The sequence below is a fragment of the Callorhinchus milii genome, unplaced genomic scaffold, assembly GCF_018977255.1.
Source record: "Callorhinchus milii isolate IMCB2004 unplaced genomic scaffold, IMCB_Cmil_1.0 Scaffold18, whole genome shotgun sequence".
In the NCBI taxonomy this organism is placed as follows: Eukaryota; Metazoa; Chordata; class Chondrichthyes; order Chimaeriformes; family Callorhinchidae; genus Callorhinchus; species Callorhinchus milii.
In genome coordinates this window covers 4,872,531-4,899,859 of record NW_024704759.1, presented here as the reverse complement: position 1 = coordinate 4,899,859, position 27,329 = coordinate 4,872,531, and the positions used below count along the sequence as shown (strand labels likewise).

At 40.1% G+C, this 27,329-nt stretch overlaps 1 protein-coding gene across 3 annotated transcripts; it reads right to left on the bottom strand.

Moving 5' to 3' along the window:
• On the bottom strand, positions 1-23,317 carry gata5 (GATA binding protein 5). Of its 3 annotated transcripts, none has more exons than XM_007884651.1 (7): positions 23,192-23,317; positions 12,672-13,450; positions 6,640-6,809; positions 5,056-5,181; positions 2,290-2,377; positions 1,360-1,484; positions 1-985 (listed from the first exon to the last, which is right to left on the bottom strand). In XM_007884651.1, the coding sequence occupies exons 2-7, from the start codon at positions 13,207-13,209 to the stop codon at positions 818-820; spliced, it is 1,215 nt and encodes a 404-aa protein (XP_007882842.1). In that variant the 5' UTR covers positions 13,210-13,450; positions 23,192-23,317; the 3' UTR covers positions 1-817. The 3 variants fall into 3 exon arrangements, with proteins under 3 accessions (XP_007882842.1, XP_042197805.1, XP_042197806.1); XM_042341871.1 differs by lacking the exon at positions 23,192-23,317 and adding an exon at positions 14,496-14,807; XM_042341872.1 differs by lacking the exon at positions 23,192-23,317 and adding an exon at positions 14,496-14,807 and having other exon boundaries at positions 6,640-6,806.
• Between the last annotated feature and the right edge of the window lie 4,012 nt (positions 23,318-27,329).

The following is a 27,329-nucleotide window of genomic DNA, read 5'->3' as shown; positions in this document are numbered from 1 at the left end:
TTTTATGATCATTATTTTTATTCACAGCGTATTTTAAAACAGTGTCTCAAAAGGTAAATACAGCATATGTGTGTGTTTCTTTTAAATATGCAAACCATTAGCGTTGTTAAAATAACATTTTATAATGTTACACACATGCCAAATGTCGCTGAATTTTCTTACCCATTAACAATCTATCTACATTCCTGTGTAGAGACTGGAAGCTTTGAGTTACATTTTTTTTAATATTTATAGATGAATTGATTTTCATCTTAAAAAAGCCGAAATATTTTAACAAGTTCTAAGACAAAAACAATGGAACTGACCGCATTTTTAATACAATATTGAAATGTTCTAGTGAAATATTTGTCCGTAAAAAGAACTGATATTTCAATTTAACATAGACTAATTTCTGTTCACACTTTCCCGTTAAATTATTAAGTTATTCAGCCAAAGAGGATCAGTCTTTTATTTACTGATTTTCTGAAATAATTGCACTCACAAATAGTTTACAAGGCGTCAACTTTGAAAAGAAAGTTTTGATTTCATTCAGACTTCTGAGATGAACAGTATATGTTACACAAGCTCTCTTTGTTGCTAGGGATGTTGATAATTATTGATTCACCAACACAAATAAAACTTGAACCCAGATCAGGAACCGAGAGAGCTTGTTGAAATGGACAATGCAACACAATTTCTTGAGGCATGGCACCATCTAGAAGTACACAAAAAATCATGTGGATTCAAGTTAGGTGTTCCAAATCCTTGTGGGTTCTGGGCTGTCCATCCATCGACAACATAGAAAGGCTGACCCAAAAGCTGTAAGGAAGCCCATGCTTTACGCCAGTGCTAAGGCACACCAAGAGTCTTGTCTGAGTGGAAGATTAACTCCAGTCTGTGGGGTCATGCTGGCTGAGGTATAAGAATAATCTTCGGGTAAAAACTTCAGCTGTGAAGGGCCAGGATTCAAACCGTCTTCTCGGCTCATCATCGCCGTGCGTGGAGCCTATAGAAATGAGAACCGTTAAACTTATTGCAATAACAACTTGAGAAACAAATCAAGAGTATTGCTTCTAAACTAAATATCCACTGCATTTTTAAATACTTTGGTTGTGTTATTAAAACTGATATTTGCTAATTGTGATCTTTAGCTAAACGTGTTTCCTTCACATTTTATTGGTGTTCCAAATATACACACCCAAACAAATGTAGTTAATGTCAAGAAATGTTCAATTATCTGAAGCGTTAAGAGTTTTTTTGCTTATTTTACTCCCAAGTCGATGCTTTGCAAATGGATCGGCTTTGATTACACCTCTGTCTTCTCAGATATGTTCTATTTGATTACATAAATAATAACACAAGATTTTCTTCTTACATTACCTGAGACACGGACACAACAGTTTGACCTGCAAATGGAGATGAAGCCAGATCAGAATCATTTTTGACAGTTGATGCATTTTCAGAGTTTGATATAGAAGATGGGGAATTGGTGCCTGACGTTGAGCCTATAAGAAAGCGAGAATTGTACTTGGTTGCATAAAACAAGAATTTAACAGTATTAAGGCTACGTTATACCAGTAAGCAAGTCTGCACTTATCCCTATGACCACCAACGCTATCCTCAATCAAATACCAATGCAAGTGCTTCTTGCAGGATCTTATCAACATGGCATGAACTACTGTTTATTTATCAGAGAAGATATTTGGGGCAATTTTACAACAGAGAAAGTTAAGCAGTGTTTGATTGAGGTAGTGGATGACCTTTGGTTGCGGGATACTTTACATCCATTACATTATGAGTCTGATTCCAACATAGCCTTAGAATCAGAATCAACAGTTTCAGAGTATTCTCAAGATGTGTAATGCTCTGCCTCAGAAAGCTGTACAGCCGGAACCAATAGGATGTTTAAAAGGTAGACAGATACTTGGGTAGTAGAAGTATTAAGGGAAATGGGAATTGGGATTAAAAAGATCGGCAGCACCTAATAAACAAAAGGCTGGATGTGCTGAATGGTATCCTCTTGTTTTCTCCTCTATTTTCCTATGATAGTACAGACATTCTGCACCAACACGTTGTACCATGAAGAGTTAGGACACAACTTAGTGCCTTCAGTTCCCAGCATGTAAATAAGTTTATAACATTCTAAGAGGAGACAAAATATTTTCTAACGTTTTAATGTGACCAATTATAGAACAGAAATGGTCTGACAGCAGACAAACTGATTTTTCTACTGACTATCCATAGCACCATGGGATGATGAAATGGTCACTTCAATAAATAGAATATGAAGAATATGAGAGAGCTATTTACCTGAAGATCCTTTAGATTTGTTCACGTTTTTTGGCTTTCTTTTTCTTGTTTGGATACTTTCTTTCTTCATGGCCAGCGGTCGGGGTACCTTGATAAGAAAGTACGAGAAGATTAGTTTCTTCTTGTATTATTCATATCTAACGCACCTCGTATACAACAGACTACACAGCTCACAATCTAGGATGACACTCGAATGCATGTACCACTTAGGGAGGGCTACATTGTTGAAAGTGTCAAAATAGTAAATTGAGGTCCTGGCCTATAATAATAATCTTTACATTTGATAAAGCACCTTTCCGATAAGCAGGGCATCTCAAAGTGCTTCACCGGATTTATTGTAAAATGTAATGACTGCGTACTTTATAGGCAGAATTTTGTAGGCGTCAAATTATCCCGTAGAAGAACGAGCAGAGAGCTCTCATGGTATCTGGTGCAGTTTTGTTGTCACAGCTGCCTACACAACCTCAAAAGTAAAGCATGGAAATTGTGATAAGACACTATATTAAATGCACTATTACAATAGTACTACTTTTCTTTTTTATGTGTATGATAAGAAGGAAGCCAATCGCCATGCTTAAGAGTACCCAAACCTGACTGAAAGTTCCACTTACACATTAACATTTCGTGAGTCTGGAATGAAATGAGCACTCGCATCGCTGGAGGGATGTATCCTGCTTACCTAAAGTATTAGGCACAGGTTGACAAGAGCCTTCAAATCTGAAATGCCCTTTTGCATGCAACCAGCGTAAACAAACAATAAGCCTAAAATAACATTATTCAATGTGCTTCATTTCACATGAAACATCAGGCATAACAAAGGCAAATCAATGGATTTATTAACAGGTTGTCATTACAGTCAGTGGAGTACACCCGGGTGCATATTTTAGCCATTATCAACCACACGATCAAACTACATCAGAAAAAAATTCCTTCAAAAAAGTAATAATGAACTGGTCACTTCAATCTACGACTGTTTGTGGGACGCTGCTGTGTGCAATTGGCTGCCGCATTTTGCCCACAAAATATACAGTCAATTCACTTTACGGTATATTCTGTGAAGCGCTTTGAGACGTCTCAAAGACATGATAAAGTTCTATATCAAATGCAAGGATTATTATTATACATATCATTTATCTGATGGAGTGGATGATACCATAAGGATGCTTGCTGGAATTCCTCAACACTTATTCTGTCTCAAGATACGCTGTTTGAAAACCAAAACAATTGCTCTCAATGTCTGCTTACAGACCAGATGTGACCCTTTCTCAATTCTAGCGTACCTGTACAAAGATTTCTGTCATCCAGCTACTTTTCATGACATTAAAAATCCTCATTTATCTTTCAGTATTTGCTCAATTCCCTTGTCAGGCATTCCATGGAATTATGAAGATGCCTGGTGAGCTGTCAGAATAGTTATTATGTGGATTCAAAGGCAAAAACAGTAGTTGGAGACTCACTTCCTTCAACTACATTGTCCCACAATAATTCTTTTCAATTCATCTATTGCAAACATCTGTCAATATCCCTTCCAACACATCTGCAGTCACTTAATGCTCTGGCTCCTAGACAACACGAACCATCAAACAAAGCAGTTTGTTACAAGTTTGTCACAATTCCGTGGAACAATTCGTGAGAGATATTAGAAATCATCAAGATAAATACGAGAATAAATAGAAATATCTGCTTACTACAACCACTTGAAGATGGGTTGAAGGCAAACAAAACACAGTCTGTATGACTGTATTATAGTTATAATGAGGCTTTGTACAATCTGTTGCCTTTAAAAAGCAGATGATGAAGTAATACATTAGAGAAGTTATGAAGTGAGTTCAAAAAGCAAAGTAAATTAGGCTATTACCTGGAATGTCAAGTTTTTTCAATGTTCATAAAACACTGTCTCACCTTGCATTAAAAATCATCTCACACTTTAATCCTACATTAAGGTTCAATTAATGTTACGCTCCCGAACGACTGCATTATTGCTCACGTCTGAATGATCTTCTTAAGTGTATACGATCCTTCAGAGCCTGCACAGATAGCAGGGAGCTTAACTGATGACAGGCTTTGTGGATTTAGCCGGTTAATCACCAGCTTGTACTCTGGGATCACTGAGCCCAGGCTCTTGACAAACTAACAAATTTCTCCAGGTTTGCGAAGAGAGGGCGCACTCCATTCCAGACATACGAAAGCCATACAGATGTCAGCCACTCAGTAGATAGTTTTGGAGACTCTTAGCAATGGTAATGCATTTCCACAAGTCTCAGATACGCGGTTAAGAAAAAAAACTAAAGGTTTCCCCCATTTTGTTTCTGTGATTGGTTGTATTACGATTACAAGACAAGAGACACTGAATTTATCATCCAGGTGGAAAATACCAGGATTTTCACATCAGCCTCTTTATGCGGATATATATGTTTGTCCGGTTATGCTGTCAATCAAGAAAATGTGATGCTCACTAAATATAGTCTGCAAACTGCAGTTACCATCCTTTATAGTAATCCTGTGAAGCCCTTTGACACGTCTCTCAACATGAAAGGTGCTACATTAAACGTGATGATTATTATTAATGTTTCTATAATCAGGTTTTAGTTCCTTCCCCTTCAAAATTGTAGGCAACAAGAAGTCAAGAAATGGAGCAGTAAGTTGCTATGTTACAGGTGATGCTGATTTCAGGAGAAATGTGTATACTTTGTCTTTGATGTTCATTTAATGGTATGTCATATCAAGTGAACAGAAGTGCAATGAGCGAATGAAGAAAGCATTTACCCCGTGTAGCTTCATGTAGAGTCCACATGCGTTGCATACTGGCTCCCCTTCAGCATTCCTTCTCCAGAGAGTGGTGGCGGAGGTATGGCAGTTTGTACAACACAGACCCGCACGCCTGGACGATGACTGTAACACAAGATGCTTGAAAAGTCACCATGAAAAGAGTGACAGATTGAATTCAATCTGTTGCATTTATACTCCACAGCAATTGAAACTCTGCACAGTGCCGAGTCACTGGACAAAACAGGATTCTAGCTTGCGACTTGCAATTTAATATTTCATCCTCATTCTGCAGAGGGGAATATTAGAAGGGTGACCCTGACAACATATTGCAGGGTGTCACCTCTGTGGCCCTACACAAGTTGTTAGCTATTGGGATGTAACAGTGCAAGGAAACCTAGGCTTTGTGTAAGAGTGTCATTTTCATACAGAGAGAAAAAAGTCAAGGTTCCTGTCCTGCCTATGAGATGGCACAACACTAAAATAATTTATATGGTTAATGGCCCAAATAGTTTATTTAGAATGAGACTAGGCCTCTAAAGGGCGCCTCTTCACAACTCTGACCTTGTCAAGGAAGTTGTTGACCCCCAACATGGCGATGTAGTGTATTTAAAGGCAAAACAATTAATGGGACGCATTTTTACCAACTATTCTACACGGAAGGGCGATAAATATCACATGAAATGCATTGGTGAAGCAATGCGATGGGTCAGTGCACCGAGAAGACTGCACAGAGCATCCGTCCAACAATACAGGACAAATAAATGGAGCATTTGATTACTTTGTGACTGTAACATTAAATTCTTCCCTCTCTCCCTTCCTCCCTCTCTCAACACGCCCCCCCACCCCTCCCCCACCACCACCAGCACCCAACCCGGCCAACACATTCAATTTCATATCTGTTTCACGTCCCAAACCAATAAACTCGGCATCTCTGTAATGCACTGCAGACGAACGGTAAATAAATTACTGCAGCAGAGAACATATATATGCACACACATATACATACACATACACATATACATACACACACACATATACAAACAAGTCATGCGTTTTAAAAGAAAAGGAGAATCCTTTGCAATAATCGCAAAATTTGACTGTTAAAACGCCTTGGGATATCCTCCCGACGTGACATAATAATAATCCTTGCATTTGATATAGCGCCTTATTACGGAATAAACCGTGAAAGGAATTGACTGCATGTTTTGCAGATGAAACGCGGCATCCAAATGCGCACAGCGGTGTCCCGCAAACGGCCTTGGATTGAGTGACCGAATTATTAGGATCATTTTATCAAAGGGACGATTAGGGTTGAAAAAGGCGCCATACAAATGTCACTGGTTATCGTTTTAAATTCCAAACGGGAACAAAGTCGTGCACGTTATGCTTTGCTCTGCAGAGCACACTTTTTTTTTGAGGCATGGTGCTCTGGAAACGTATGTATGCATCCCTTACTTTGAAGCAAATAGGAGGTTGGTGAGAGATGAATGAGTGGCAACTTGGGAGAGGTGGTAAATTGCTACACACTGTGTTGCTGGGTTTCTGTTCAGCTGAGACCCACGTTTGCACTGCACTGCTCACCAGTCTCCTCGGCGGTTTAATGAGTGGACGGTTCATCCCGTTCATCTTGTGATACAATCCGCAGGCGTTACACAGGTAATGACCAGTCCCATCCCGTCTCCACAGAGGGGTGGACATCGAACCGCAGTTCACACACTCGCGGCCCTCGGGAATCTCTTCCTGTAGATCTGCTTTGTGTTTTTATTTATATATATGTATAAAATATATATATATATATATAAAAAACACAACGAATACCGAAAAAAAGGAAGGGAATTCAAAATTAGTGAAATCTGGCTGTGACACAACAAAGAGAGAGAAATCAACATGCATATTTCCTGCTAAATATATTTATATGTAAGATAACACAATGATAATTTCCTTCATTTCCCAGCTTGCGTCTTGCTCACTCTTACGTGAAATCCTTTGCTTTTTTTTGTGGGGTGGGGTGAATAAAACAATGTGTTGCAAGCATAATTGTTTTTTTTTCTGATCCTCGTCTTTACAGAACGAATTGATGGGCGCCCTCTACCAAAAAAATATAACCCACGCGTGCCTTCCTTTTACACCCCACACCCAAGAAAGCGTCCACTTGCACCGCACCGCAATGCATTTCCTTTGAACAGATGCAACGATAAATAATAAAGTGGGTTAACCCCCTCTGCACATTCACAGCCACAATTCACAACATTTCAGATCCACAGAAATTCAACCACAAGAACAAATCGCATTGGAACATTTCAGTGTGGCTCAGAACACAAACATTATTATTATTATTATTATCATTATTATTATTATTAAGGAATCAACATTATTTTCATGATACTTAAAACAACATAAATTGGGAAGAAAGCCTGCAAGGTTTGTGAAAGCCCTTCAGAATCAAATCCATTAGAAAGAGTTAACATTGAAGTTGTTTCAGACAACTTGTTTTTAAGGAGTTTTTTGAAAAGACTTATTTAGAGTAGTAGTAGAATGATTCCAGGTTATTTAAAAATATTTAGGGTACCTCGACACAGTATTTTCCAGACCCCCAGGACATCTGAACAACTCACAGAAAAGTATTTATAAAGTAGCGAAGCCGAATAAAATTTTGAGTTTGCTTACTGAAGTGTGTTTGAAAAAAAAAGAGCATTTCTGCTTTCCCCCTGATTTGATAAGGACTCGAATATTTATTATTTTATCATTTTCTTTTGGGGGGTGGGTGGGGGTGAGAGAGGGGGAGATAAAAAAAAAGTTAATATGCGTTTATGCTGAACAATATTCAGTCCAATTCCTGGTGACATTTATGAAACAAACATTACAAAGAAAAAAAATTAAATAAACAAACAAACAAACAAACGCATAAATAAATACACAGTGTATGCGATTAGACTGTGTCCTTTATAAACACCTTTTGACCATTCAAACTGAAAAATAAAAGGGACGATATTTAAAAACAAACTACAACGCAATCGTGAAATAAAAAAACGACACCGAAAAAGTGCCGAGAAGAGGTATATTTCTATTCAATTTTTTATCATTTTTCATTTTTTTTATTTCTTTAGGTTTATTTTTATTCGATCGTGTTCCTTCTTTGTGTGTGTGTGTAGTGTGTGTGTAGTGTGTGGTGTGTGTGTATAGTGTGTGTGTGTGTAGGTGTAGTCAGTGTTGTATAATAAAAATTTCGAGGCTGCACCAAAAAATAATTTCTAAGCCCAAACCGAAAAGAAATGTAGGTATTTTTTTGTGTGTGTGGGGGGGGGGGGGGGGGGGGGGGAGGGAAAGGGAAAGGCTGCTTTAGTGATATGAATCGTAATGCTCTGCCAAACGTCCCCGTTTTCCATCAAATTGCTGTGGGATGTTGACTGGTGGCGACAAGGAGACTGGCGCACAAGACTGATGGAGCGCTCGTTTGGGTAACAGGACGCACTGTGATCCACTGCCCGATTTATCAATCGCACCTCTTGCTCTCGGCTGGTGACACACGACGGGCTCCGGCACAGGGGGACACACATTCCTGGATCCATTCCCGCAGATGTACAGCCAACAAACCTTTTATTTAATCTATATATCTATTATATATATATCTATATCAAAGTCCCCCATCCCACCTCCACACGCACACACGCACTCACTCACTCACTCACTCCACTCCACTCACATAAAATAGCCATTTGAAACTGTTTCTGAAAATAACACGTATAATAATAATAATAATAATAATAACAATAACAAAGCAACTATTTCAGGGCAAACGCAGATGCATCTGTCTCCTGTGTGTGTGTGTGTGTGTGAAGGAGGTATTGGCTGCCAGAGCCGAATGCAAAGCTTCTCGGCACAAGCGGTGTATCCCCTCTGTTTGCGGTCAAGTTTTTCGTTGGAAAGTCGGGATTAAAATATGACATATTAATAATAATTAATACAGGTGTTGGAATATGGAAAGCATCGCCAACAGGGGAGCGAGTACTGTGCACCATCGCACCCCAATCCATCCGATTTGCGTTGAATGCATCGCTGGGTGTGGGGGCGGTGGTGTGGGGGGGGATTTGTTTTGGGAAAAACTATATCAATCCAAATTAGCATTAAAATCAGAATTCGGGGGGAACCCAAAATTTAGATTTTTGGTGTGTAGCACAGACCCGTTAACCTCAGGCGAATGTAACCCCCGACGCTAAACTGCGGTCTCTGTCGCTCTCTGTGCAGCTCCGACTCAGTGGTTCGACACCGAAATAAAACAATTCCAATCGCGATAGTCCCATTTTTGTTACGAATTCATTCCATTGCGAAAGTTGCAGTGATCTACTGATGTCGTGTATTTTGCGGGCGATAGTCGATACATCCACTGATGACTGATCGATGGCGCTTTAAAAGTTGACGCTGAATAGCGAAGGAATATAAGCTAAATAGCGAATGTATATATATATACATATATATATATAAATATTTATACAGCGTTTGATGGTGAATTGCCTCTCTGTCTACCCTGCACTGGGGCAGCACAGGAGACGGCACTTGTGTGGGTTTGTTTGGATCAGAGCGTTTATTAGAGTCTATACTGAATTTACGTGGTCCAGTAAATTGCTTTTAAAAGGCCAATCAACCAATCCATTTAAACATCGCTGTTACTTCTTAAAGTCCTTCCAAAAACATTGCGAAAGTCCAGATCAGGCGAAGTATCAGCGATTTAGAACAAACCTCAATTTTGTTTTAACGTGTGTGAAGTTTGTTGTCGTGTTTTGCTCACGGTATACAGAATTGAGGGTAGATTTCCCAGCTGTGGCATAAATAATAATAATTATAATAATAATTCTGTCATTTGATACAGCGCCTTATCACATCTTTGAGACGTCTGAAAGCCCTTCACATGATATAATGTAAAGTTAATTGACTGTATATTTGTGGGCAAATTAAAGGCTCAAATACACACTTTATGTTATATATTAAATGATCAATTTAGAGTTCTCCTAAAGTCAATGGATAAACTTTTTCCACCCCCCCCCCCCCCCCACATTGGGGAATATAAAGATATCTTAATTTTGTTGGGAAGGAGGGGGCATATTCCTAAAAAAAACTCAACCCGAGAAGAATTCCTTACAATCCACCAGATGGGTCATTCCTTAAAATGTATCATTTATAACAGTTGCTGTGGGTTTATTAAAAGTATTTGAAGTCAAAGCTAAAAGAGTGGGGAGATAGATTTGATGGAATCAGACTTGTTGATGAATTAAGGCAAACGCTTTATTGGAACAGTATCTAATCCAGGAGATAAACTCGATTCATCTTATTCCAAGTCCCCCTAACAATTCCCATACATTGATTCCTATCTTTTTGAATAAATATTTGTGATAGAAAGGAAATCTTCAGGTTAAAAAATTAATAATAATAATAATGATAATCCTTGCATTTGATATAGCGCCATATCACATCACTGAGATGTCTCAAAGTGCTTCACATAATCTATACTAATAAGGACGAAACGTCTGTCTGTGTGTGTATCTGTCCGTCCGCCAAGAATGCAATGAACAATTGACGTAGAGACATGATTTATACCTCATTGGAAAGGTCTTGCATGGTTAAGTGTAATGGGCATATTTTTTTTCTAAGGGATCTCCTATCGTTGATGAGCTACATTAAAAAATGTATTAAACAATACTTTAAGCCCCAAGAAAGGTATGCATGGTACGCTGCAACAAAGTATTGACAGTGGAAATCACATACCCTTCTAGAGAGAAACATCTATGCTGACAAAGACGAAATGTCTCTCTGTGTGTCTGTCTAACCGATTAACATAGAGACACCAACAGGATTCCTCCCATTGAGTCTTCCCAAAAGGATATGTGTGCAAATATGTGAACAAGGGATGCTAAACAGTTCAATAGCACATTTTCTTAATGTTAAGGGATAAGATGCCTAAGAAGCAAAGATCAAGCCTTTCAAGGACAAATAAAAACGCCAGCCGCAAGAGAGGAGGCTGATTGAATGAAACTGGTTGCAAGCGTAGCTGCAACGGGTACAGCAAGTATATTATAAAGTGAATTGACATTATATTTTATGGGCTACAAAATTAGTTTCTACAAATGTGTCTGCACCCGCCAAGGGATGGCTGAATGTTTTGACGTATTTTTGGTGTGTGTATACTTGTGTGTGTATGTGGGTGTGTAGCAAGCACACACCTTTCCTTCCAGAAAAGTGATCTAAATCACAGCAGCGATACCTAGAATCTTCGATAGGAGAATTTACCAAAAAGTAGCAGAGAATCATGACTAAAAAAAANTCATTTCTATCCAAAGTTCTTTTTCTTCCCTCAAAAATCCACACTCAGAGAGAATAAGATGTTAATTAGTCCCATTAAATGACTAGTGGGTTGATCAGAAATCCAGTTAATAGTTATAAGAATTGTCTCCACACTTTTACTTTCCCAGAACGAAAACACAGTGATGTGTATTAAGTGGTTTGATTGGATAAGTGTTATTTTCCTGAACAAATTCAACAAATAAAATTGGAATTAATGTATACACCCACAAAACACACACAGGCACATCACTTTTACAGTACAGTGTTATCCTGGGAGGTTCTTGAGACGTTTGGGTGATGTGATAAGTTGCTATAATCAAATACAAGGATTATTATTATATTATCTTGGTGTTTTACTTTCTGTTCATTGAAAAATGGGGTGTGGGGGGTAGGGGTGGTGGGGGGGCATCCTGCTTACCTAATTCCAGAGAGTATTAGGCGCAGATTGGCTTGGGAACCCCAGACTGTGCGTTGGGGTACTGCTGGAGTCTAACCAGCTAAAACCGCATATTGCCATTGATATTCCTGTCCCCCACGCTTTCTGCTGCTTGTCCAGCTAGAACCACCCTACCCTCTAGTTCTTTGGCTTGCTGGATGGGTTGACTCCCTGCCCCCAGTGACTGGTCGGCCCTTCCAGGTCCTGGCGATGAGCCAGGCTGTGCTGTGCTGTCATCAGCAGTGAGTGCCCTGGAATACTGCAGACCTGCCCAGCTCAGGAACCGGACGACCTGGACCACCACAGAGGGCTGACTCGATTCCGACATTCCATTGCCAGCCAGTTCAGCTCCAAGGAAACTCTGCTTAACTCCCCCCTTAAGGAGGATAGATAGAGGCTATGGTAAATCAAAGGGTGACTGTAATTTTAGGCAATTAGGTAAACTATTGCCCTTGGGTTAAGGGTTCTGCTGTCGCTCTAGACTACACCTTATGCACACACACACACACATACACATACTCTACCTTATTGTACCCTTGGGTCAAAACGCTAATGGTCATTAGATGCGAATAAACTTTCACCCCTGCTGGTTAATCGATGTCAACAGGCCTCAGAGCAAACTATTATTGCGCTCTGAAGGCACAATGTGACAATGGAACAAAGTATGTTTTAACTTTTTATGACAAAATAGATGGCTCGGTGCGTTTAACCGAGCTTAAAACTATTTAAAACTATCCCTGAGCATCCACATGGATCAATCAATCGTCATCTCAGTAATTTAGCGTTCCCACTCCCCATACAGACATGCAGATGTACATTTGTTCCCATTGCAGGTACCTACCCAGACTGGTTATCCTCCCAGACATGGAGGCCTGTCTCGCCTGTAAACTGTGAAGCATGCTGCTGTCGAAGGGCCCGGGAGGCCACGGGGCTGAAGTCATCTCGGGCCCCACATAGGTAGCGTAAGGGCTGGAATAGGATCCACCGACAGAGCGAACCAACGCATTGCCATACTGCTCTCTGCCCCCGGAGCCGAGGAGCAGGGGGTTGGTGCTGTAAGCCGCTTCCCTGGAGGCGCTGCTGCTGAGAGGAGGGCTGTGGGTGTAGGGGAAGGTGGTGGTGGGATGTGGGCTGCTGGGGTTGAAACCAGTCCCCTCGGCGCCTGGTTGGGGCCAACCCGTGTGGCTGCTCAGGTGGTGGCTCTGGTGGTGTGCTGAGTCGCAGTTTTGCAGGTAAGGTAAGCTCGGGAGCATGGAAGGCACCCGGGTGGTGGGCACGTACACCGGTGAGGCGGTGGACGAATGCATGAAGTTACCGTGCGCGTCGTGGGAATAGGCCGCTTGTCCATGGTTTGCTGTTAACGCTAAACTCGGATACATTTTTTTCTAAGTCGTAGTTCCGGGCCAGCAGACGGGAACTCTCTTTTTTTTCGAAATAGAAGTTTGAGATTACGTTCAGTGGTCGTTTTGCTGCTTTTCTGGTTTAATTTTCGTCGGTTTTAGCACGAGTTCATCGCCGCTTTCGCGTTCTCTCTCTTTAAGTGTTGAACCAGCCCACCAACTCTATCCACTCTTTCAAGAATTCTTTTCGTCGGTGAGAGAGAGAGAGAAAAAATATCACCTGAAAAAAAAACAACAGGAGGGAATTACCCTTTGCTGATCGCCAGTACACTCAATGCATGTATTCGGTTCCTTGTGATACCATAAGTTTTTTTGTCTCCGTTAAAAAGCGATAACACTCACTCACTCACTCACTCATTCACTCACTCACTCACTCACTCTCCTATCTTGATGTGCAATGTTTAACTTTGCCAAGTGTTTGTGAAGCTTTGCAATGACACAACAGTCTGCAATCGGTTTGGTTGAAATGCATTCGAAAGAAATTTAAAAAACCTATATTTTTTTCGGACTGGGATCATTTCCGAAATGCGACTATATATAATACGATCGCTTGACCTGAAATTTAACGTGCAAAAACCTTGTCGCTCCGTGTGTGTGTGTGTGTCTCTCTCTCTCTCTCACACACACACACACACACTCTCAAGAGAGCAAAACAGTTTCGGTTGCAGGTTTGTGGATGCTCTCGCCTGCATTTCGATGTTGCAAATATTCCCAAAAAAAGCTTTCGCCTTTCACACGTAACTAAAATCAACGCCAATCCAAGTCCCCGAGTCTGGGTTCTGGGCTGTGCAATAGCCACGTTTAACTGAGTCCATCCGAAGTAACCGAACACACAACGAAGCCGAACAGCTGTTCCACCTCCAGATAACTTTTAAGTCAATCTCACTGTACTCTTTGAGTAACTTTTGCAGTCGCTTGCATCCATATAAACAGGAGTTTGGGGGGTGGGGGGGAGCAGCAAAGCATCTGATGGACCAAATAAACGTAAGCTTAACTGTCCTGCTTTAAAGGTTCAAAACTTTTATTATCAGTGATCACACAAATCCCAAAACGATATCGTTAGCCTTGTGCTGCTGCTCACTGTAGCTCAGACCCCCCCCTCACACACACACACACTGTATCATCTAACTATCTGTGAGATAAGACAACTCAGTAGATAAAAACTCCAGCCCAAACTGAACAGATTACTGACACAACAACACCCCCCCCCCAAAAAAAAACCCCAGAAGATATTTAGAGAGAGAGAAAAAAAATACTGTACTTACAGCCCAAGCCAGAATAATCAGGAGCCCTGAGGGGAAGCGGTGGGGGGGGGGGGGGGAGGTTTCAAAGTTTTTAATCTACAGTATCCAGGCGCGGAATGATGCAGAGTGTGTGAGTTTGCATCGAACTCTCCAGTTGGTTCTCTGAGTGTTTCTGACACGCACTGGTCTCTCTCTCTCTCCCTCTCTCTTTCTCTCTTGATGGGTGACTTGTTTCAGAAAGTCTGTCTGTCTGTCTTTCCCTTTGCTTCAACTTTGCTAATTGTAGCCCTGAGTTCACGTGATATTGGCTCCTCCCTGCCCCCCCCCCTTCCTTGCCCCCCCCCCCCTCACCCCACCCCCCCCCCCTCACCCCCCCCTTTGGTTGTATTCACATGGCAGGAGATTGTATTCTTAAAGAGACAGAAGCCCTGAGTGTGTGTGTGTGTGTGTGTGTTCGTGTGTTAAACTCGCAGAAACTCACGCAATCCAGAACCGATCTGTGTACCTTTTTTACACTCAAAGCCCCCCCACCCCCCCCCCCCCCACCCCCCCCACCCCCCCACATCCCAAAGAACACGACACGAGTATCACATTGGAAGTAAGGACGACACTGTTCTGGGAACTGATGCACATCGCGTGTTATGGATTCTCGTGTGTTTTTCCACTCCCCGCTTCGTTCCTGGGCTCTAACACTCAGGGCGCCTTGAGAAACAAAATACACTTTCATCCAACAAATGGGGGCGAAAATCTGCCTTCGCTTTCCAAATCACGCGGAAGCCTGCGTTTGTGAAAGATGTCACTTTATTATTACCATTAATAATAATATACGATCATAAAAAGACTCACGTGTGCGGCCAAAGTCCCACCTGTGTGCTCAGGACACTCGATGCATTCAACAACTGAAAAGCATGAACTCTTCGCATGGAATCATTTATTGTTTCAGATTAGATTTTGAATGGAATCAGTGCATGTCCCCTCTCGGGGATATTCTAATTTCTACCAAGAGACCACTTTCCAAACCCCTCTTATTTTTCTGCAGAATTCTTTCTCCATCTGAACGGCAGCAAATTCGATCCCGATTCGGTTTAAATTAAATCCTGGATCAGGCAAACTCTCCCCAAGACTTGTGCGTTCAGAGAGACGGGGAAGCAGTTAAACACTCCCCAGTGACTGCTTCCATTATATGAGTGAATCAATCTATTAGTCCACAGCGACCTTATTAACGCACAGTTTTTTTTGTTAAAGAAACACACTCACACACACTCACACACTCACACGAGTGAACCGATGCTCTGGGACTCTGTATTGTTGAATTGACTGCCAATTTTTTTTCAAATAATGCTGCAAATGCTCTTTTGTCCGCTTTCGTGCTTTTCTACAACACTGATTGTGTTAAAAGAGAAAAAAAAATGCGGAATCTGGGATATTGAGGTCTCTTTATGTAATCTAACTCCTGATATGGTTTTGGTTATATTTATTTAGCCTAATTTACAACACGATGCATAACGTAAGATTGCATTTTTTTTCAACACGTTGAGATAGGGTTTGTGCTAAAGCGATTGCAAAGGGAAATGTCTGTCGTGTGGATTTTGTTTAACGCACAATTATGCCAACAAACCGTTCCAAAATTTACTTCTCATCAAATTTATGTTTTTTTTAATTTTACGTGGCATTACTGTGTCGATGCAAATTATAAGGTGGGGGGTGGGGTGGGGGTGGGCAAGGATTCATTCCTTTGCTTTGCAAGGTCACATTTCTATCCGTGCTTTATCCCAACACACAGAGTGGTTAGACTGAGATAAGTAACGTTAAGAATGGACCTTAACAGCGTTAAAAGTATCAAGACAAGATTTTTTTTTCCTCTCCTCTTTTTCGGTGTCACCAGGTTAAGCATATCACCCTGGCATTTGCTTCATAAATATAAAACGGCCTGAGATTTAAGTGTGTCTGTCTAACTTTCTGCAACAGCCAGCGGATTGATTGTTTTAAGGCGAAACAGAAATCTTCATTTCAGAAATATAATCAGGTTTTTTTTTAGGGGAGTGAGTAGCTGAATAATCCGTTTATATGCATAGATGTATTTATTTATATGCGAAGATGTGTGTGTGTTGTGTGTGTGTGTGTTTCGCTGAGAGGTATTTGTAAAATTATGTTAATATAAGTTGAAATAAAAGTTAAAACAACTTTCTTGCCCTTGGGTCAGGCTGACTCTGTGCTGTTGCTTCTCCCTCATCAACCCTGGCTCGGGGAGGGGGTGAGGAGGAGCTGGGGGGGGGGGGGGGGGGGGGGGTTAAGGCGACAGCTTGAAGCAAATCATGTTAACTCTCTGGGTGTCATCGTGCTTCTTGCGATTTAATAATTTATAGAACATTATACCTCCGCTATTAATGGCTCACTGCAGATAAGCAGAGAATTCTGTCAATTTTTTAAAAAATCAAGCTACATCCCATCGACCAAAGAGGACCCTTTGTGTAGTTTGATAATAATTTATAGACCTTCTACTTAAAATAATAATACTTGCATTTAGTATAAGTTGCAGATGCAAAGGTCTTGCATTCCGAAAAAAGAGAGAGAAAAAAGCTCAAACAGCACCACATAAAATCTGTATTTCCACCCAGTTCCACGTTAAAATGTGAATTTTGTTCCCGATGTTAATTTTTCACTGTATTTAACCTCTCAATACATTTGCAATTTAAAGCACAAAAGACTCAATCTTTACTAGATTTTCTCCCTGTAATGATGTTTCCATTTCAGGATGCCTGGCTGTACCTCGGTCAGTGTACCAAGTTAATATGGTGGAGTAACTTTATAAAGTTTACTTTTATTTTACGTTCTTTGTGGTAAAAGACCACAAATAAACGACTGGGGTATTTAGTTGACAAATGCATGCAGGCGTGTGAAAACAGGTAAATTTCGGAAACATACAGACACCTAACTTTTTAAACTTCCTAATTTAATTTATTCGGTCTCAAATGCAAGATAACTAAAACTAGAAACGGCTCGGAAGGAAATCAAAAAAATTGGCAAAGCTCAAAAAAGAAGCTGAAATGTAAGTATTTTTCCCCACCCCCTTAAAAAAAAATCTTTCCAAACTAAATTCCACGCCGCTAAACAAAATCACCCTTTGAGGAACAAAGATAATTCGATTAATGATCGGGACTTCATCACAAAGTCATTGAGAGGTGCAATTCTCTTAAGAGGAGAGAATGAATACATATTAATTAGCAGGTCGCTGGTGATGCTTGTTATCTGTTAGTTACAACTGGCTCCTGCAGTCAGACGTGAATTTAATTATACCGAGAGCTGTAAACAATCAGATCGCCTCTCACTGGGTTATTTTAATATCATTTAGATCAGTCGGACGATAACATCGCCACTGTCTGCAATGCTTCTCGGAAGGTTTTGATGGTGCCTTTTCTGACCGGGCGGGTGGGGAGATTTTTCAGGCAGAGGCGTCAAGAGAAAAGGAAACGTCAGCCCTTCTGTTTTTGCACTGGGCTCTGATAATACACACACCTTAAATTAGCAGAGACAAGCCGTGTGTGTCTGTGTGTGTGTGTGTGTGAGGGGAGGGGGGGGGGGGGGTGTTGCTGTGCACAAAGTTCCTTGCTATTTTATGGGCAGAAAAACAGCACAGTTTCTGTTTAAATAGGAGACAATTAAACAATACCATTTTAAACTGGGGGGAAAAAACCCTTCTTCAACGCGTGTAGAATTGACCGCAGTCCTCAGAGGGCTGTGTATGGATGGGTGGGTGGGTGGATGGATGCAGTCATTTTAACGAAGCATAACATGGAATACATTTGATTACACTTTGCTAAAGCCTAGTGGAAGGTCAGTAGCGACCCGCAGATTGCAAACTCAGATAATGTTATTTTTAGTAACGACTCACTTTGAATGCTATTTTCCAATGCTAACGGTTGGCAATTTGAAGGCTTCGGTATCTTTTGAAATTTACGTGTTTTGAAAATTATAACACGCGACTAATTCAGTTTTGTAACGAGTTGAATGCTTTATGTAAGCAAACACATGAGGTTGAACCAGTCACAGCAAGTGTGAATTGATCCCTAATGTACAGTGTATATAAATTAAACATTTCCAAATGTATTTTCTCCATATTTCCTACAAACATTCGACCGAGATCACACAGCATCGTAACATGATAAATCAGTATTGTGAGCTGCAGTTCAGTTGCATTATCTGATAGTTATGTGTTGTTAAAATAAAAGTTGTATATATCAAAACGAAAGTTTGTTTGCATGCGTATTTTATTTAGCTGATAGACTTTTAAAAAACATTTGAATACATTATTAACGTAGCTGGTTTCACTATTAGTCAATCCAAACGATCACATATACCCGAGATCTCTCTCTCTCTTGAGTTTGAAGGCAAGAAAAATATGTAACTTTTAAAGATCCTAAAATGTCATGAGCAAAATACATGTGGTTAATCGAATATAAACATTTAATCTAAAGATGGTTTGTAAAGAAGTATATCATTTTAAATAATATTTAATTGTAATTATTTATGTCTGTAATTTAAAAAGTTGGCTAGGATTGATTGTAAACACAGTGTACCCGAATTTTGTATATATATATATACAAAATTCCGGTGTCTGATTCGGGTCTCGCTATAGATCTCAGGTTTTTTCACTCTGTACATGTTCTCCAACTGGGAATATTTTCTTTAAACGTTTTGGGTCAAGAGATTCTGTATAAGGTCTCACTTTCACTATAGCAATTTGCCTGACCGTAAATTAGGGGGGTGGGGGGTGGGGGGAGACTCCGTATATATCTTTTGCATGAAATCTCATTCGTTTTATGGATTCACGATTTCTTTTATTCTATTTTTCTCTATGGAGGATTGGGGTGTGGGGGTGTGGGGGTGTGGGTTTTGTAAAGAGACTTCGCCACAGTCTGACTCACCTTCTATATTACATGTACAGTTTCGTATTCTTAGATATTGTCTGCAAATCTAGAATAATCTCTAGATTATCTGTGAAACGATTCATTCCCCCTCTGGGTCTTTGAGTGCGTTGCACTCCCAGAACGAACTCGCACACTCAAGATTCATCAATGCAAGTTCTGTCTGTGTGGCTGTGTGGGGTCTCGCTGTTTGAGTGGGACTCGGTGGGCCAGATATGGGGACATGATTCTTTGTGTAAATTCGGCTTTTTTTCTCGGAAAAAAATCCTTCGTTGCAATTTCGAAATAGCCAAAAATAGAAGATCAGGCAATCGTCCAAAAAAAAACCCCAAGGCTGAAGCCCATTGCGAGCGCAATTTCGTTATAGCATTGCCAAAAAAAATGTAATAGTCTTGTAGCATTGACTGTGGATTCAAATGCGTGGACTATTGCAAATTTGAAAAGGAAAGGGTCTTTGATATATATCAAAAAGCAATCCGGTGTACGCGTGAATTTACTTTATAGATGAGTGAAGAGTGCAGGCAGATAAATGCAGTCCAAAATACCATTGAATCCACAGTATTTTTCACCTTCGAGACACTCGTAATCGCCTAAAATGGTCCTATTTCTCACGGCTGCAGTGAGACGGTTCCTTTTCTCGCTCCAACAGAGGACGATCGTCAAATCTTTCCGCACTCCCTCCAAGAACTTAAATATAATTTTCCAAATACAGGTACCTCAAACGCTTTTTGATTTGATGTCGAGTTTTGATCCAAGGAGGACACAGACAGCGCACCCCCCCCCCCCCCCCCCCACCACCCCACCCCCCCACCACCACACACCACACACACAATTTGAGATTGTGTTTATAGGAAATAGAGCAAAAAAATTATATTGCGTGAAATTTTGACCAAAGTGGATCAAATTATTAATAATATTAGCCAATAACGACCCATGCTTTTTAAACATTATAAACCCCACAAAAAGGGCAGGAGTAATATATTGGTCATTGAGGGAAACAGCTGATTAACTGAAAAAAGGCCGATATTTTGCAAAATGAGCTGTTTGGTGAGACAATTGCGTGGCTTCGTGTGGATTAATATTGAACAGATTTGTTTCTATTTATGATCAAAATTTAGAAACCCGTTATTTTGTCTTCGATGGCCGTTTGCTCGGAAACAAACTTACTTTAGCGATAGTTTTATTGGGTCCAAAGTCTGATGCAAAGTGGTAGCCAATGATCATTTATTAATAGATGATAATGAGGCCACTACAGAGACACACTCAATAGATCAGACCCAGGCGCAATACAATTTCTCCCAGTAATATACTGGGTTCTTTAGGACTTTATTTATGGTGAGATTGGCGCAAAATCGTTCCAGGCAAGAAGGTGGGGACTGAATAAATGGGAGCGTGTCAAAGTGACAAGTATAGAAAGTCTTCCAAAAGACCTGATCCAATTTCATTTGCCCTTTCATAACACGAACCAACAGTTAATTTAGTACAGTGATGTTGTACACACAAGACAGCAATGTGCGGGGTGGGGTGTAACACTCTCCTTTTGCATCACTGTGACTGAGCTGAAAACATAAATGTTTAGACCTTATACGCACGGATATCGCTAACGCATACCCCCCCCCCCCCCCCCCCCCCCCACACACACACACACACCCCACCCCCCTCACACACACACACACCATTGAATATAATCTTTTCTTCACTTCACATGATACTTATTTAAGCAAACCTTCCCGAACGCGTTATCTGGGTTTGTGGAGCCCTATTTTTAAGATTCAGCGAACCATCTATTTTGAGTTCTGTGACTATTTTCCAATTACACTGTATTATCAACAATTCAAACCGCGTGTATCTGTGACTTATGAGAAGTATTTGACTATAAGCACCATCAGTTTATTATGTAACAGAAACGACAAAAAAAAATCCCCTCTTGTAGTTTCCTAAATACACAGTGCGGTAATTGGACGCTGCGCGTTTGCAAAGTGAACTGATCAATTGGCTGTGCGGGTTATTCGGGTTTCCATCTCGTAAATCATAGTATCATAGGATTATACAGCACAGGAGGAGGCCATTCGGCCCATCATGTCTGTATCAGCTCTTTGAAAAGAGCTATCCAAATCAACCCCACTCCCCCCCTCTCTCCCCATAGCTCTGCAAACTTGTCCTCTCCAAATAACCATCGCTTAAAAGTTGTTACGGAATCATCTGTCTCAATAAAACGGTAGATTCGGTTCCTGTACACTGTCTCTGTAAAATAACAATTGGATTTGCTTTAACGCCTCAACCAAACGTCTCAAGCACCATTATAAGTTACTACTTCAATGTGGTGACTGTTTTTGTGGAGAAATATTTTTTTAAAATTCCATTCAATTTCTAAGAAATCCCCCCCCACAACACACACATATAGAAACACCAAAGGTCGTCAACAAACACCGAATACAGCTCAGTTTACTCAATAAAGAGAATTATACACCAATCATCATACCTCTCCCTCTCTATATCTCTCTATCTAGGCTTCAAAAACACTTCCTTCCACACCACATTTTAAGATGAAACCTTTTGGGCTCCAAACTCGTTCAATAAAATCATACTCCTTAACAAATATTTCCCAAACTCTGTGAAACTGAACCGGGTTCGGTGTAATTTTTTTGTCTCGATTTTTTTTGGGGGTGGGGGGGGGGGGGGGGGCGTGGGGTTCTGTGGACGACGCTTCCTATAAGAGAAATGTGAAGATATAATACGCTGAGAAATGAAGACTGGCGGATTTTATAATATAAAATAAATATTCGCAAACGGGTTTTGTCCTTACAGACTTGATGGCGCGGCTCAGAAATTGTCTCCAAACCATTTCTCTCCCACTTCCTCTGATTTGTTCAGATATTCGAGTCATAAAACTCAATAGACATGTGGGAGCTGAGACAGGGGGATGGGATGGCCTCACCATCACAATCTGAAAGCAGAGCATATGCAACTCTCCCAAGAGGGATGGTATCGTTGTTATTATTATTATTATTATTATTATTATTATTATTATTATGCATACATAAAACAAGGCTGCACCTCATTTAAGAAGCTGCCTATCAACCCCCCCACCCCCTTCACCAAATGCATCACATATACTTTTATCACAGTAATCCGAAGTGGGTAAATACTGTAGTAGCAACGTTGCTTTAATGCAAAATAAACCCCGGCTTTCGTTATGCACCAAAACCCTTGGGGCGGTATTTTCAAACTCAATTCTTAACTCAATTCGACCTGCACTGGATATATCGTTTTAATGATAATATTGTTAGACGAAATAAAGACGAAATAAATGCAAAGGGGGTTTCATTAAAACAAAAAAAAACAATACTCTTGCTATTAGACACCCGAATCCGACATTTCAGGGTTTCAGTTTCGCCGCCACTTCACTTTGGCCGATTTCTAGGAAAAGTTTTCAATAAACGACGTGAACAGAATTTACGCGGAAGTCTGAGGACATTTGGAGGTGAATTGGGGTGAATGGGGAGAGGGAGGCGGAGGGTAGACACATTCGTATGATCGCATTTCTAAATTAAAATGATTCTTATTGATATATTCCATTCCACTTAGATTGGGGGACACTTCAGAGCTCGGTGCTGCGGGAGAGATTCTGCCTCGGGATCCAGTGAAGAAACCCATTCTCATCAGTGCAGTGTCGCATCCCATCGCTTTGGTAATACTGCACTGTGCGAATCGGTTTTTAACGAAACGGTTTAATGAATAGGGCATATCATCAAAGCAAACATGTAAGCGTTTGAATTATTGCCAACTTACATTAACGTGTGAAATGAGTGGGTCCGATCTCACTTGCACCTCTCTCAGTCAGGATCACATGGATTTGGACAGTAAAGGGATTGGTTTTGCTGTGTTTAAAGTCTCTGTCCATTGCGACACGTCAGGGCCTTTAGACTACTGATTTGATGAGGTTTGTTCATGGCTTTTTAAACCACTGATATTACTTCCAAGTCCAATCGATAAGGATTTGTAAACCCGTTTATTATTAAGTCTCAACGTATAATTATGTCATTTTACCAGACATATCATTTTGCTTCAGGCACTGATATCGGAAAGTAATTAGGTTTAATGTGACGTGCCATCTCCCTCTTTCATTCCAGGGGCTATGCAGCAGTGCTGTTCTTCGATTTCACAGCATTATTAACTCAAATCGATATTTTTTACGCAAATTCTAAGAAAAACAAATACTATTACACTATCCTGTGTTGGAGTTTTTCTTTTGTTAAGTTAACGGATCGGTCTCATACGGTCGCAATCATAAAGTAACTCTCGCCTTCCAAGATCCATTTTAATTAGAATTAAACTAAAGCTGAAATCGAAAGCACTGTTACTAAAACTCTACCCCCAATTCATCGACACAAGTCAATCAAATGGGGTGGGTGTCCCTCAAATGCATTGGGTTTTTTGTATGGCAAATGGATTGCACGGATTGCAAATTGCCATTAAACGGCACAGTTAACAGTCGGCAGTTATGTAAAGGCCGACACCAGAGTTTATTGTTAAACCCGTTCCAAACGAATGCGGTTAAGACGTCAATTGCGAAACGGTTCGATTTAAAACAGGTGGAGTTCGTTCACTCGCCCTCTTTTAAGTTTACGCAGAAGACGCCGCTCCAACCAAAGCAAACTGCCGAGTTGGGACAGTTTACAACCAATTGGTTTCTCTTTCACAAGGCTGTTAGACTCTTACCGACTCGTTGTAAAATCAACCTGATTATTATTAAACAAAAGTGGTGATCGATATCTGCACATTTCGATATATATTGTATATTCTATATTGAAATATATATATCAAATACACACTGTGTGTATATATATATAAGCTTTCCACATTGCCAATAACTGTACTGGGTTCAGCCACAAACAATTACTTTCAAGGCTTAAACACTGAAACAGGGTCCAAAAGGTTTGAAGTCTGAACTGATCACCAGGAACACTGCAGTGTTTCCCACAGAAAAGGAGCACCACAACCGCAATGAATGAAACGAGGAGCTTCAAATCTCCGGATTCAACACAAAACCCATAGTTACACTTGTGCAGCACTTTTCACATCGGGAGGAGGTCACAGGGTGAATATTCACTTTGAAATCCCCTCCCCATCCCCGAGTCAGGTACATTTCAGCCTGTGCTACAGAACAGACAGGACATAAATGTCGCTTCGATCACTCGAGATGTCCATTTGAAGCTCAGGAGAAAAACATCTACACAGTTGACACAAACCAGAATTGTGAAATCTGTCACTATCAATAAGTCCATCAAATTTCAGGTCCAAAATGCTGGATTTTATTCCATGATCGCCAGGGATAGACAAGCCACAATCTCATCTAACGTCACTGCTCTGTGGCTTTAGAACCATTTCTATTTGGCCCTATCAAATAAAATCATACAAATCTCTGCAGCGACTGAATTTCCACAGTGATGGCTTTAATTTCTTAGTAAGATTTGTGTTTTTACAATCATTTGTGGAGTCCTGTAGCTCAGTGGTTAGAGCACTCGCTTTGCAAGGGAGAGACCTGAGTTCAATTCCAGGCAGAGGGCGAAACCTTGGGCAAGTTTCCTTACTCCACACACCTAACAATAATCCCTCCAAAACCAAAAACAATAATAAATTGGTCATTTTTCAATCTACGACTGTGGGACATTGCTGTGCGCAATTGGCTGCCGCGTTCGCCCACAAATATACAGTCAATTCACTTTACAGTGTGTTCTGTGAAGCGCTTCGGGACGTCCTCCTGACGTGAAAAGCGCTATATCAAATGCAAGGATTATTATTATTATTATTTGAGATGGCAGATGATTTTCCTGGCAGTTGATTTTCCAATCAAGCTGCGATTTTCTGAGAAAAAGGCGTTAATTATTTTTTTAAAGAGAAAATCATTAATTCAGGTATTAAAGGGTCATTGTTGCGAAGCACTTCAACATGAAATTTAAAAGGGAAATGTCATCTTTTTATTACTAAGGACTATTCATTTTATAATATATGAACATTTTAGAAATAAAAATTTTAGATTCACATCTTCAATGTAATTTTAGTTATGTGCAGTTGATTGACAAATGCAAGGGATATCGCCCTCTCTCCTGAAATATAGTGCAGTAGATTTAAAAAAAATTTAAACAAAAATTCCCAGACCAGAGATTAATTTTTAGATTTGTTCTTGTTTGTAAAGTAGCTGGCACACTCATAAAATATTGACGTGCCTATTATTCCAAATAACATTTCATCCGCACAATGTAGGTAAGTTGATTTACAGCAGAACGTCTGGGTCAGAATAGCTTATATTTCATAAGCAAGATATATCCAATAGTGTTATAAATGTAAATGTAAGGCATACAAAATTACATTTTAAAGTGCAATTCAAGTTTACAAGCTGCAAAGTCTTTTTGGTTGTTCCTTAGAACTCGGCAGGACAACATGTGTTTTATTGGCATTTAATAGAGTTACAGATGACAGCTAAATGTGGGACTTTGGAGCATTAGTGCAGTGCTGTGTTTCACCTATTGGAAAGCAATGTGGTGGCTGCAGTAATTTAAAAGCAGGTGTACAACTGGTGTTGTCATGGAGGCCTGTAGCTCAGTGGCTAGAGCGCTCGCCTTGTAAGCGAGGGGACCAGGGTTCGATTCCTGGGCAGGGCGAAATGTTGGGCAATATTCCTTACTCCACACGCCTCTGCTTACCTAGCAGTAAGGTGTTTTACTTCATAAAATAATGCATCTGTCTAAAATGGTTGTAGCCACACCTGTCAGCGATTTTTATTGGATAACAGTGCTCTAGATGTGTAAACTAGTAAAGGTTAATGCAACTTAAGGAATTTGGTAGTGATCTGTAACATTTGTACACTTGTTTCCAGAAATATTTGTTTCCAGAAAACACTTTTTTTTTCTGTCTCAAATACTGAAAAAAACAGTGTAGGAATTGTTAAATGAACAGTTTTTACAGGTAACTGAATGCATTATTCTGTCTGCAAAAGATCTAGAAATCGTTTTTTTTTGCTGAATACATTTTAACGTGTGCAAAAATGGTAGTAACCTGTCACATTGGTTGATGTTATTGGAATAGTCTGGTTGCTAAGAAAAGTATACAGTACCTTATATGGAGACTAGAAGGAGATACTGATTTATGTTTAAAACGTGCTATGTTTTAGAATATTATTTTAGTAATAAAAGTATGCGATTCACAAACATGCAGATATTCCTTCCAGAGTTCGACCACAGGTGTATACATGAGATTATGATGGAAAGAAATCCACAGTTATATTTAACAATAGATTGGTCTCTTACTTGCATGTTTTAATTTACACAGATTTTTCTGGGTAATTTTGAATCCATTCTATTGAGCTTAATATCTGCATTTATTATCAGCAGTTCCCAGGATGGTCTGAAATGATCTTTTTGATGTGATATAAACAAATCTACATTTTAATGAATTCTTTGTACCAGAAATTGAATATACAGAGAATTTAAATCAGATGTAAGAACTTGATACAGGTGTAGTGACGTATGGGGAAAAAAGGATTCTGTGACTGTTCTGCCTTCCAAGTCCAGCCAACAAGCCAGGCTTGTTAGTGTGTCATCAGCAGTGCCTTGAAGCACTGGGGTCCTGTCTGGCTTAGGAACTGGACCACTGAGACTGTCACAGATGATGGACTTAATTCTGACATCCAAGGAGACCCTGCTTACCCTCCTCTCCCAATCAGGGGTATCGTCATAGGTTGGACATGTACTAGATTATGGGTGGTTTGATGCTTTTAGATTCAAGACTAAATAGAAATGAACTGAGTTAATGAAACAGATTTTAAGCAGTACACTTATTGCGAACAGAAAGAGTGAGTGAGATAAAATAGATTTCATCCCTTCCGTATGGGTCATATTTGAATCCAGATCTGATAGCTGAAGGACAG

Bases quoted from the DNA above. Each gene is read 5' to 3' on its own strand.
- gata5 (XM_007884651.1), bottom strand. From the start codon at position 13,209: ATGTATCCGAGTTTAGCGTTAACAGCAAACCATGGACAAGCGGCCTAT. The intron at 6,810-12,671 runs GTAGGTACCTGC...AAAAACACAAAG, and splicing joins TGGGAGGATAACCAGTCTGG to CAGATCTACAGGAAGAGATT. The intron at 2,378-5,055 runs GTAAATGCTTTC...TTTCTTATCAAG, and splicing joins TCTACATGAAGCTACACGGG to GTACCCCGACCGCTGGCCAT.